Source organism: Platichthys flesus, chromosome 16 (genome assembly GCF_949316205.1).
Source record: "Platichthys flesus chromosome 16, fPlaFle2.1, whole genome shotgun sequence".
Taxonomy (NCBI): domain Eukaryota; kingdom Metazoa; phylum Chordata; class Actinopteri; order Pleuronectiformes; family Pleuronectidae; genus Platichthys; species Platichthys flesus.
Genome location: NC_084960.1, coordinates 16576064 through 16589623, shown reverse-complemented (window position 1 = coordinate 16589623; position 13560 = coordinate 16576064). Strand labels below are relative to the sequence as shown.

At 39.7% G+C, this 13560-nt stretch overlaps 1 protein-coding gene across 1 annotated transcript in view; it reads right to left on the bottom strand.

Moving 5' to 3' along the window:
* Positions 1–441: 441 nt before the first annotated feature.
* The window catches only part of LOC133971464 (uncharacterized), a gene marked incomplete at its 3' end in the record, with an annotated part of 66899 nt that continues 53780 nt past the window's right edge, over positions 442–13560 (bottom strand). The window contains exons 3-6 of the mRNA XM_062408822.1: positions 11137–11730; positions 7995–8114; positions 5187–6095; positions 442–451 (exon numbers count right to left, since the gene is read on the bottom strand). Of these exons, the coding sequence (XP_062264806.1) occupies positions 442–451; positions 5187–6095; positions 7995–8114; positions 11137–11730 (1633 nt within the window). The remainder of the gene's footprint in view (positions 452–5186; positions 6096–7994; positions 8115–11136; positions 11731–13560) is intronic.

The following is a 13560-nucleotide window of genomic DNA, read 5'->3' as shown; positions in this document are numbered from 1 at the left end:
ATCACAGTAAATCTGTTTCTGCAGAATAATAATCTGTGTCACGTATTCAAGTCAAATGGTTTGGCCAGTGAAAAAACTTCACATAACATTAGATATCTTAAGTGGTGGAGATTATTCTACGGACACACACAGTCTCCTGTCTCCATAAACTCTAACGTTCATATAAACTTGAACGTTGGAGAGGCGGTGGTCTAGTGGCAGAAAAGGTCTCAGGTTCGTTTCTGGTTCGACTCCCGGGAGAGACAACAAAAGACGAACCTGGATTGATCTGTCCAAAAATCCAAGAGTCTCCCTACCCTGTCTAGTGCCCCTGAGCAAGGCACCTTACTCCCCCAACATCTGCTCCCCGGGTGCCGTACATGGTCGCTCACTGCTCTGTGTGTCCTGCACCAGATGGGTCAAAAGCAGAAGTTAAATTTCCCTACCTGCATGAGTGTGCCTTTGCATGTCTGTGCATGTGTTTGGGACTAATAAATGCATCTTAATCTTAATCTTAATCAGTGTGTTGTGCATGTCTGTGCATGTGTTAGGTATAAATAAACATATTTATTTATTTATGCTCACCACAGAAATGGTAGCGCAGGCGTCTTTAGCTTCTCTGCTAGGAGAACAGGACGTACATCTAACCGTATTATTCATCCGATATGTGACTGAAACCTCTCCACACACTTGGGGAGTGTTCACAGGGATTAGCCCGTTAGCCTATTAGCTCAGCTGAAGCCGAGCAGGCAACAGGATGGGAGCTGGAGTAGCTTTTCGCATTATTCGAGTCGAGTTGCTAGGCAGATTTTGTGGGGCACATTTGAAAGTGCCCAAGCTCCGCCCACTCGCCCAATGTGAACTCCTGTTTAAAATGACCATGAGGAAAAAAATTTTATCGAGCTTATGCAAATGTATGTATCCTATAAGATGATAGATAGATAGATAGATAGATAGATAGATAGATAGATAGATGGATACTTAATCCCGAGGGAAATTCAGATCATCCAGTAGCTAGTACACTTAACACATCACTGACATATACACATAAATCACATAAATCACCAGAGGTGTGGACTTGAGTCACATGACTTGGACTCGAGTCAGACTCGAGTCATGAATTTGATGACTTTAGACTCGACTTGACAAACTGTAAAGAGACTTGCAACTCGACTTGGACTTCAACATCAATGACTCGTGACTTCACTTGGACTTGAGCCGTTTGACTTGATAAGACTTGCTCTTTTCCCCAAAACACAAAGATTCAAAAGTATGTTATTAAGGAGCGCTCTGTATCTTTCATCGTGTTTGTGTGCGTCTGTGTGTGCAGCGCCGCCGCTCCCAAAATGCCCACTACGCGCTGTGCGTTGGGCACCAAGTCCTGAGGGGGACCAAAAAAAAAACAACTGAAAAATCATCATAGTTATAATAATTATGTAGCCGAGCGTTTGGTTGTATCATAAGTCCGGCTTCAGCCGACAAAGGACACGAGAGCAGGTCATGCACTGGGACAGCACACCCGTTTATTCTCCGTTCATTTTACAACTTCACTCGTCACAGCACCCACTTCCTTTAGAAACCCTTTCAAAATAAGAGTCATTACCAACAACCCACTTAAAACCGGAAATACAAATCAACCCTCAACAATAACGTCATTAAATAAATTAGCTTACAATTATAATGCCGATATTATTTCAGTATAGAAATATTAGGTACCTTTTAGACATGTATATCACAAAAAAGGCAGAACAAGAGATATGTTAAATTGCTCAAAAAAAGTTAAAGAAGATTGACTATTCTTGTTTGTACTTATTGATGATTATTTAACGTAATCATAGAGGAGTTGTGCTTAGGGCACCAAAATGGCTCGCAGCGGCACTTGGTGGAATCATACTACGTCCACATCGTGCACAAATGACTGACAGACTTTTGGCCAATGTGGTCTTTTGCAAATGTAATGCAGCATAGGGCCCTGTCATATAAAAAGCACAACCCTGTTCATTGTTATGTTCAAGTATGTGTTATGTTTCTCACATGTACACCCACACACACAGACAATATGACGTGAGATAAACACAGGACAGGACAATGTTGTACTTTTGTACAAATAATTACAGTTGCACTTGTTTTTTCAAATGTGTTCATTCTGTAGGAGTGGTTTAAAATGTAGAATATTCTTGCAAAATATGAGTTAAATGTTAAAAATGACTGGTTAATAGTGCAATAGGGAAGTGCAATGTTGGCACAATTTTTTTTCTGTAATTTCAATTGCACTTGTTTTAATAAATAAATACAGATTTTAAAAGCATACATGATCTGTGTAAATATATTACTCAGTGATCAAAAGGACTCGAAAAGACTCGAAACTCAAACTGCAGGACTTGGACTTGACTTGAGACTTGTCAGTCTTGACTTTGGACTTGACTCGGGACTTGCCTGTCTTGACTTGGGACTTGACTCGGGACTTGAGGGCAAAGACTTGAGACTTACTTGGGACTGGCAAAAAAATGACTTGGTCCCACCTCTGTAAATCACATATATCACATACGGAGAGCATATATACAGATACAGGTATGGAATGCAATGATGTGATTGTGTCAGTGTCCAGTATTTAAAGTGATTTTGTGCTGGACTGGTTAATACAACAAAATATAAACTGTATATATATTATAAAAACAGCAGAAATATATATATATATATATAGGAATATCAATCAATCAATCAATCAATCAATCAATCAATCAAATTTTACCTGAATAGCCCATATTCACAAGTTACAATTCTTCTCATGGGCTATAACAGGGTGTGACACCCTCTGTCCTTAACCCTCAACAAGCCCTTTAACAGGTAAAAATACGTAGAAACCTCAGAGAGAGCCACATGTGTGGGATCCCTCTCCCAGGACGGACAGAAGTGCAATAGGTGCCACGGATATTGTAATTTCATGCCGGGAAGATCTCTCCCCCCCACTCTCCCTCTGTGTGGCGTTATGGCACTGGGGACAAAGGACCTCCTCAGCCTTTCCGATGTGCATGACAATGACAGGAGTCTGCCACTGAAAACGCTCCTCTGACCAATGAGAGTTTTGTGAAGTGGGTGGTGCTCATTGTCCAAGATGGACCGCAACCTACTCAGGGACCTGCTCTCAGCAACTGTTGTGAGGCAGTCCAGTTCAGAGCCAACGACAGCTCCCGCCTTCCTCACCAGCCTATCCAGTCGCCCTGCATCCCTCTTCTTTATGCTGCTTCAGTTCAATGTTATTTGACTCTCGAGATATAAATGTTTTGGGCAATAAAGCAAGCTGCAGCCATTGTCTGCTGTACCTGTCACGTCGTGTCCTTCCCGTCATTGCAGTACACAAGGCACAGCACAGTGAGTGTGTATAGCATATAATTACCATTTGAAAATAAAGATAATTGTGACATTGAATTTTTATTTATTTTATTTATTGTTCTTTAGCAGTGTATATTTGCATGCAACTTTTGCGATTAAAAAACATCAGAAAGAACTATTGGCCCCCGGGCAGCTTCACTTTATCAAATCTGGCCCTATTTGCAAAAAGTTTGGACACCCCTGATCTAGGACATCATTAACATTGTTAAAATCATATGTTCCTCCCAAAGTAAGCATTTCAGGTCATCTGAAGAGATACATTGCATCACAAAGGTCAAATGTCCTATTTGAAAATTATTTAGTCTGACTAACAGTTTAAAATAAAAATCTGAATTACTGTTGCTAGTGATGATTTTGATATTTTGTCACGTCTAATAGGAAATAAAAGTTTCTGATGAGTAAAAAATCTCTTATTTCATGTTTTATTGAAGTCTAACATAAAATAAACAACTAATAAAACAATAAAAAAACATAGGTAAAATAAACAACTCACAACTAAAACACCAGATAAGATGGACTCTCTAGTCCCATTAAGAAAAATTGCTCTTGAATTCATATCAATCATTTGACACAGGATATATATGTAACTAGCTCAGTAAACTGCTTCTCTAATTGAATTGTTAAAATCCAAACGTTCATATTGTACAATTACAAAATTATTGGGACAATTACTACCTGAGCTTTTTACCTTGACACCCTTGGTATAAGAACAGTTTAATAATCACATCAAATAGAAGCACTTAAATTGATTAAACAAAAGATATGCTCAAAAATAAATTTAAACTCTTAAATATTTGAATTCATTACAATTTATTATATAGAATTAGTCAAAAAAAAGGTAACATTTCTGTAAATAATTTAGAATGTCTAAATTATCTATGGAGTTAAAGCACAGTAGCACAATTATTAGAACAATAAGAATTCACAGTCTGATTACTAGAAATCACACTTGTTACAGAAATCATGGAAAGCAGTAGGGATTTGTCTCAGGCAGAAACAAACATGGATGGCCTCACCCACAGGGGTGAAGTCCTGATATCTACATTATCGGCCTGTTTCTCTTTGCTCATAGGGAACTCAGAGGTGCATAGTCTTAGTCAAGTCTTTGTTCTTCTGTGTCGGTCTAGTCTCAATATGTTTGGGTGAGAGGGATTTGCCCTCCGCTGTGATTACATGACCTAGAAAAGTTACTTTTGTCGAAACAAATTGCAATTTCGATTTTTCACGTGAAAAATAGGCGTGTGTACTGGTGAGTGATGCCATGGATTGATTACTCGTACTTTTCGGAATGATTAAAAAACTGGAGTAATGCCTTTCATGGCTTCAGTTTTTAATGGATATTAGTGTTGGCAGGGCCTAAAGTCAGATTTAGCGTTATACTATGACAACATCATGTTTGCCTTGAGCCCACATTGTCTTGAGGATCCTTTAAGGCGGAGATATTCACAACAGCTATTTGAGATAAATAATGATGAGTCCCTGAAGAGGGGCACAGCTAAGATCGTGGTCCAATCTGACACACTGAGGCACTGTAGGTTAAAATAAACCTTTTTCTGTGCAGGTTTATCTGCAGGTTTATCTGGTTTGGTCACATTCATTCCCGTGTGTAACAAACAACATTTGTTTTGCATTCTTTCTTCTTTCCCTGCTTCCACATTCCTTCTTCCACACACTCAGTGCTTTCAAATGTGTTTCAATTTCAACAAGATATTTCTTAAATACTCTTCTTTTTGACTTTTTCTTTTTAATTCCCAATTCTATTTTTCTCTTCAAATCTTAGTAATTGTCATTGACTAAACGTCCAAGATAATTATGGATAAAATGGTGTCTTCAGAAGAGCTTTTTTTTCCTCTGACGTCTCCCTGCCCTCACACAAGGAGTCGTGGATCCCCTTCCATGAATCCATCTCTGAGCTCCACAGAGTACCTCTGGCCCTGATCCACTGTGAGAAGGCGGTCTCATTGCCTTTTGCCAGACTGATGCTGTCCTTAACGATGAAGAAGATATCCATGCCAAGGAAGAGAGAATTGACTGCTATGAGACCTCCCCTGGCTGACTTGGTAAGAGCGAGAGGCCCTTTTGCGGCTGCCTGGCCAATATCTGGGATGTCTGCGGCCACCCTGGGCACATTACGTAATGCTTTACCTTCCTCAGCCACCACCTTACCAACACCTGCAATCGACTTAGCATCCAAGGCAGCATCAATACCTTTTGCAAAAACACCAACTTTACCAATACCCTTGCCAACTCCTACAGCCACTGTGATGATACTCTCTTCTATCTTGGTGTCGGTTTGACTGGTCACCTTATCCAGACATTCCTGGAGACTCTGCACATCCTCCATGAACTTCTGGAAAACCTCTCTGGCTTTTTTCTGTTGAGTTTTATTTACTCCGATCTCTGTGGCGGTGGTGACAAGGCTGTTGACTCCGCTGGTGATTCCCATACCTAACCCCGTCATTGTCAGAGCGAGAGACACACCTGCCGTCACAGGAATTAATGCCAAGCCAACAATGGAGAGCACACTTCCAGTCGCCCCAACCGAGCTGCCTACCACACTGGAGATCTTTGCTCCCTTATTCATCCTGTCGAGCTGAATAGCCCCCTCCTCCAGGTCGTTGAGAAACTCCAGCATCCTGTCCTGTCGCTTGCTGAAGTCACTGATGAAGTCACAAAACGATTTATTTTGAAACAAAAACACCATCCTGAAGTGCTTGTTCATCCTGATGAAGACAAATGAGGGAATTAAGTGTAAAATAAAATACAATTTCAAAGTTTCGTATGCACCACAAACTGAACATGGTCACATTTTGAATCACCTGTCCTTGTAATAATTGTTTTTGCTGATGTCTATTTTCTCCTCTGGAATTTCTTCTGAAAATTTGAACTCCCTCCCAATGACTATAAATTCTACCAGTTTTCGTCCAACCCACAGGGAACTACGCTGTCTAATTCAACAATTCTCAAACTTTTCAGCCCGCGACCCCCAAAATAGCGGTGCCAGAGACTGCCGACCCCCATCTACCCTGGATGTGTCATATAATGTTGCGCACAGCCACGCACACGCACTATTAGGCCTATGCAAACTACAGACTACAGGGAAACTCTCTGTATAAACAGCAGGGCCGAGAGAGCAAATACTTGAAGTATAAAAAAGTGTGCAGGTGATGATTTTGTGCGTTTGTATGCATAACGAACAGCAGACACCTTATTGCTTCCATGTGCAAAAACTTAGGGTTATTTATTTTAGCCTAAAAATTACTTTCATTTCTTATACTCACTAATGAGATAGGTGGGCAATATGCATGGAGCAGAGCAAGTCCATTCTCGGCTTTATTTTGGAAACGGTGACTGGGAGATCATTCTCCATGTTTAGTTGCGCTCTGTATTTATTCTACATGTCAGGGCTGAGAAAGTATTTTCGCACAAGTCCGCCAGCCTTGTTAACAAGTCAGGGTCAGTGAGGTGGTCAGCGAGCTGGGATCCATGCTCCATCAGAAATATGTGCACCTTGTCCTGCAGTTTATACAGGAGGAGATGCAAGAGATCTCTATACTATGAATAATATAGTGCTTTAAATGTACATGCGGCGCCACTTCTAACACCCTCGCTTTCAGTCCTGCCTTTTCCCCAGCATCACTGCAGCCCTGTCCCTACAAACACCAATACAGTTTTCAAAAGGTAGTCCTTCTTTTAGTTTTGTAAAAATATCCTCACCTGTGCACATCCACTCCGGAGCACGGAACAAAACAGCATTACGTTTTCCGTCAAAAATGTATCTGATGAAAACAAGCAGCTGGCCAGAGTTTAATATATCTGTGGATTAATCTAACTTTAAAGCATTTTTCCCTTTTTTAACTCGATCAACCAGCTGGGCCTTTATGTCCTGGGCCATGTCGGTGATGCACCAGGCAATAGTCCATTTAGACAACGGGACTGATTCCAGCTCAATCCAGCAGAGGGTTTAATTAATGTTTCGCCGATTATGTGTGGCATATGATGCCCTTCAAGCTTCGGTTGGGATTGTCTGTTTGTTTAGTAAGGACTTTATTTTGGCCTTGTACATCTCATTCTCATTCTGCTAATCCGTGTCGTAATGACCTCATGGGTCAAACAAAGAAAAAGGAAAAAACTGATGGAAATGTTGTTATTGAATGGTTTTATCCTGATTTCAACTCAAATTTATGTATGTACAATGGTGGGTTAATATTCCATCTTAAATGAGTTTAAAATTGGATTTGTTTTTTGGACGGCTTGCGACCCCCGGGGAGTCGGGACCCCCACTTTTGGAACCCCTGGCTTAAGCCATAAAAATGCCCCCTCCCTTTTTTTAAGCCTTGATCTTGGGACTTTAAGCAGCATTTGATTCTCTGATCAGGAGTAAAATGATAATTAACATGACCAACACATACAGGCTTAACAAAATAGGTCCAAAGAGGGACCCTTGTGGGACCCCCACATCACATGGATAGACAAACTGAATGAAACATTTTATTTTTATTAAAAGCAGTTCCGTCTATGGCCAACCAGGCTCCTGAATCAGAAGAGTTGTATGATCTGCTGTAACAAAGGTTGCACTCAAGTCCAGTAAGTAGTTTAAAAGCTTTTTAAACAACACTTACCTGATCTCATCCAGCTGATTAATATGATCAAGCATCCTCCGCATGTCATCTTCAGACAGATCCACATCAAAGTTCACCACAGTTCCCGTCATCATTTTCAAATGAAAGTCACTGAGGGAGTTGTGAAAGACAGTTACATTTACTTACTGCACTAAATGTTACCCACTGCTAAATATGTCATATTGTTGCACGTCTGTTCACCTTTTTCTTAACATCTCGTAGATTTTCTGCGTGGTCTGTATGTACTTGTCCAACTCATACGAGAGCACTTCCACATTCTGAAGTCTGGGCAGGAAGAAGACTTGTGCGTCTCTTTTGAACTCGAGGAGGAGAGGGCAGATTAGCTGTGCCGCAGTGATGACAACCTGAACACAATCGAGGTTGATTCCTTTGGGCAGACATAGTGGCTGGTTCTCCGTAAAGACATGGAGTGAAGTGACCGCCAGCTTCTCCACTACTTCTAGGAAGTCTTCAAGCTTCGCCAAGCCAACCAAAGTGTCCTTGAGCACGGCATCCAGCTCCTCCTGCAGCTTTGCACGCCTGCTGTGTGCGGTCACTTGGGTCAGCTGGCTCTTCAAATATTCCGGCAAGGCCTTACCTTTTTGCTCTGACTTAGAAACATGGTCGATGTTTAGGTCGATGCTATCAACCCTCTCTTTGATATCTGTCAACGAGTTTAATTCTATCTCCCTATGTAGCCCCCATTTAGAGAAGTTGTCACAGAATCCTCTTACAGTGTCGATGTAGATGAGGGTGTGTGTGACATAGCGGCACAACACCTGCTGTAGCTCTTGTCTGTAATAAGAAATAAAGCATCAATCACTTTGGGACATTCAATTTAAGTCCCTGAGCAGAAAATGTCACTGAAAGACTGAATGTATCTCCATCATACATTTGAAGTGCCTTTTTGTCTCATGTGAATGTTTTGTTTCTTTTAGATAATTTTTGCTGGTTTGTAGTTGTTTCTTTGTAGTCATTTACTGTTTCTTTATGTCTTTTGTCTGTTTTCTTTCTTTTTGTGGTGACAATTTATCTCTTTGTGGTTGTTGTGTGTCTGTGGTTGTTTTGCAGTCGTTTTATGTCTCTTAGTGGTTGTTATGTTGTCAGTTAGTCCTAGTCAGCTAGTTTATTGGCAAGTGGCAAATTGCATTACCACTATCTTCATGGTTGTTTATTTTCGTTGTTTTTTTGTTTCTGTTCATTCTGTCTCTGTTTGCTATTTTGTATTGTCTTTTGTATTGTTTGTGTCTTTGCAGTTAATTGTTTTATCTCTTATTGGTGCTTTAGTCTCTCTGACTAGTTTGGTGTTGCTTTGTAGTTTTTAGTCTTTTTGTGTTTCAGGAATTTGGGAAAACAGGAGCCAGTAAAACAACAAAAGATGTTTCGGAAGAAATAACCCTATAAAAGCAAAACAGGATTCCCAAAAACAAAGATCAAAACTCAACATGCAATGCAACACTAGGGGAACAGGAAAAAACAGCATAGCACAAGGCATATGACACTTGAAACATGAATGAGGAGCAAACTTTTTAAATAAAATAGGAATAGCAAAACTCAGAATGAACAAAAAAAGAAACCCAAGGAAAAATGCCCAAATCTCCAAACTCTTCAGCTTAGAGCTCAGATTACATTGTCGTTGTTTTGTTTATCATTATGGTTATAATCTCTGTGTTACATGTGTCAGAGCCTTTGTTCAAAGTAACTGTCAACATGTTTAGGTCATGGAGCTCAATGTCAGCAGGTGTCTTCATTCACTGAACTTTACCTTAAATGGAAAATAGTTTTAAAAAAGCATAAAAACTTTAACTCCAATAGAGCACTTAAAGAAATGTACTTAGGCTGAATAGCCCCCTCCTCCAGGTCGTTGAGAAACTCCAGTATCCTGGGCTGTCGCTTGCTGAAGTCACTGATGAAGTCACAAAACGATTCCTTTCGAAACAAGAACATCATCCTGAAGTGCTTGTTCATCCTGATGAAGACAAATGAGGGAATTAAAACTGAACAGCATTACGTTTTCCGTCAAAACTATATCTGATGAAAACAAGCAGCTGGCCAGAGTTTAATATATCTGTGGATTAATCTAACTTTAAAGCATTTTTCCCTTTTTTAACTCGATCAACCAGCTGGGCCTTTATGTCCTGGGCCATGTCGGTGATAAACCAGGCAATAGTCCATTTAGACAACGGGACTGATTCCAGCTCAATCCAGCAGAGGGTTTAATTAATGTTTTGCCGATTATGTGTGGCATATGATGCCCTTCAAGCTTCGGTTGGGATTGTCTGTTTGTTGAGTAAGGACTTTATTTTGGCCTTGTATATCTCATTTTCATTCTGCTAATCCGTGTCGTAATGACCTCATGGGTCAACAAAGAAAAAGGAAGAAACTGATGGAAATGTTGTTATTGACTGGTTTTATTCTAATTGTAACTAAAATGTATGTATATACATATATATATATATATATATATATATATAATTATTGTATATATATATAGGTAGTCCTGTATATATATATACAATAATGGGTTAATATTCCATCTTCAAGTATTCCATCTTCAAGTATTTTAAAATTGTAATTGTTTTATGGATGGCATCTCTTGATCCCCGGGGGTCGGCACCCCACTATTGGAACCCCTGGCTTAAGCCATAAAAAAAGTCCCCTCCCTTTTTTTAAGCCTTGATCGTGGGACTTTAAGCAGTGTTTGATTCTCTGTTCAGGAGTAAAATTATAATTAACATGACCAGCACATACAGGCTTAACAAAATAGTGGGACCCCCACATCACATGGATAGACAAACTGAATGAAACATTTTATTTTTATTTGAAGCAGTTCCGTATATGGCCAAGCAGGCTCCTGAATCAGAAGAGTTGTATGATCTGCTGTAACAAAGGTTGCACTCAAATCCAGTAAGTAGTTTGAAAGCAGCTTAAACAACACTTACCTGATCTCATCCAGCTGATTAATATGATCAAGCATACTCTGCATGTCATCTCTAGAGAGATCCACATCAAAGTTCACCACAGTTCCCGTCATCATTTTCGAATGAAAGTCACTGGGGAGTTGTGAAAGACAGTTACACTTACTTACTGCACTAAATGTTACCCACTGCTAAATGTGTCGTATTGTTGCACGTCTGTTCACCTTTTTCTTAACATCTCACAGATTTTCTGCGTGGTCCGTATGTACTTGTCCAACTCATACGAGAGCACTTCCACATTCTGAAGTCTGGGCAGGAAGAAGACTTGTGCATCTCTTTTGAACTCGAGGAGGAGAGGGCAGATTAGCTGTGCCACAGTGATGACAACCTGAACACAATCGAGGGTGATCCCTTTGGGCAGACATAGCGCCTGGTTCTCCGTAAACACATGGAGTGAAGTGACCGCCAGCTTCTCCACTGCTTCAAAGAAGTCTTTGAGCTTCGCCAGGCCAACCAAAGTGTCCTTGAGCACGGCCTCCAGCTCCTCCTGCAGCTTTGCACGCCTGCTGTCCGCGGTCACTTGGGTCAGCTGGCTCTTCAAATATTCACCCAAGGCCTTAAATTTTTGCTCTGACTTAGAAACATGGTCGATGTTTAGGTCGATGATGTCAACCCTCTCTTTGATATCTGTCAACGAGTTTAATTCTATCTCCCTATGTAGCCCCCATTTAGAGAAGTTGTCACAGAATCCTCTTACAGTGTCGATGTAGATGAGGGTGTGTGTAACATAGCGGCACAACACCTGCTGTAGCTCTTTTCTGTAATAAGAAATAAAGCATCAATCACTTTGGGACATTCAATTTAAGTCCCTGAGCAGAAAATGTCACTGAAAGACTGAATGTATCTCCATCATAAATTTGAAGTGCCTTTTTGTCTCAGGTGGATATTTTGTTTCTTTGTAGATAATATTTGCTGGTTTGTAGTTGTTTCTTTGTAGTCATTTACTGTTTCTTTATGTCTTTGTCTGTTTTCTTTCTTTTTGTGGTGACAATTTATCTCTTTGTGGTTGTTGTGTGTCTGTGGTTGTTTTGCAGTCGTTTTATGTCTCTTAGTGGTTGTTATGTTGTCAGTCAGTTCTCTCGGTGGTTGTTTTGTTTCTCTTTTTCTTTGTTCGGTTTATTGGCAAGTGGCAAATTGCATTACCACTATCTTCATGGTTGGCAATTTTGTATTGTCTTTTGTATTGTTTGTGTCTTTGCAGTTAATTGTTTTATCTCTTATTGCTGCTTTAGTCTCTCTGACTAGTTTGATGTTGCTTTGTAGTTTTTAGTCTTTTTGTGTGTCAGGAATTTGGAATAAACAGGAGCCAGTAAAATAACCAAAAGATATTTCTGAAGAAATAACACTACAAAAGGATAACAGGATTCCCAAAAACAAAGATCCAAACTCAACATGCAGTGAAGAACTAGGGGAACAGGAAAAAACAGCATAGCACAAGGCATATGACACTGGAAACATGACAGCGAATGAGGAGCAAATTTTCGAAATAAAACAGGAATAGCAAAACTCAGAATGAACAAAAATAGAAACCCAAGAAAAAATGCCACTCTAGGATTAAAAGCACTTGAAATATTATTTCTCTCTCTTTTCTGCTCTAAAGTCAAACTTACCTTACAGCAGACATTTCCCCTTTTGCCTTCACTTCTTTACTGGGGCTTTGTTGCTTCGCTGGTTTCTCTGATACATGAAAACCGACTGCTTGTTTCTGGATGACTTGCTGAAAGAACTAAATCCTCAGCAGGCTTGAAAAAAGTTGACACAATTGTTTGGTTTCATTTTCCTTTCTCCACCTCAGCAGGATGGGCCAAACCCAGTCCTGCACTTAACTCTTTGATGTCCGAAGCTCAATTTGGTAGCGAAAGCGAATTATAAAATAAGTAAATAAATAATAATTAGTGTGAATTTGGGTAATCTGAGACATTGTGAGCGACACCTAAACTCCAGTTTGTTTATTTCATGTCAGAAAAATCTGTCAAGAATACTTTTACTGTAGCCAGTCAACAAAAGGTCAATAATATAAAATTCTGATAAGATTAATGTTAATGATATAAATATGTTATAAATAAGACATTGTTCCTCATTTTTATAGAATCTATTTATTTTCTTCAATCATGAGAGCCTCAAAAAGTGGAGCCTAAGTGCCCTGATCGCCCACTGGTGGCTGCCTGCAGTATAGTTCATAGATCCTGCATCCTCCATGGTAATGGATGGGACATATACTAGAATAACTCAAAAGTCAAAGTACACATCAAAATAAATGTCTATTACAATTAATGGACACCAGTTAATGTTACATTAAGAGCTTCATTATATCCAGTGCATTTTCATTTTTTTCATGTCTTCAATAAAAATGGGTCTAATGGATTTGATGTTTCAGAATTAACAGTTTGCATTTGTATCATGTCAAAGTATCAAACCGTGATTGAATGTGAAGGTAGTCAACATGACGGCAACAGACTTAGTGTTTTTCCGCTACACTTCCTTCATTTTTGTCATGACAAGAAAAAAGAATGCACAACTAGAGTAAAACATTAAATACATCAATTCACAAGGATTCAAATGTATCTTCACTATTACTGTAGGAGAAA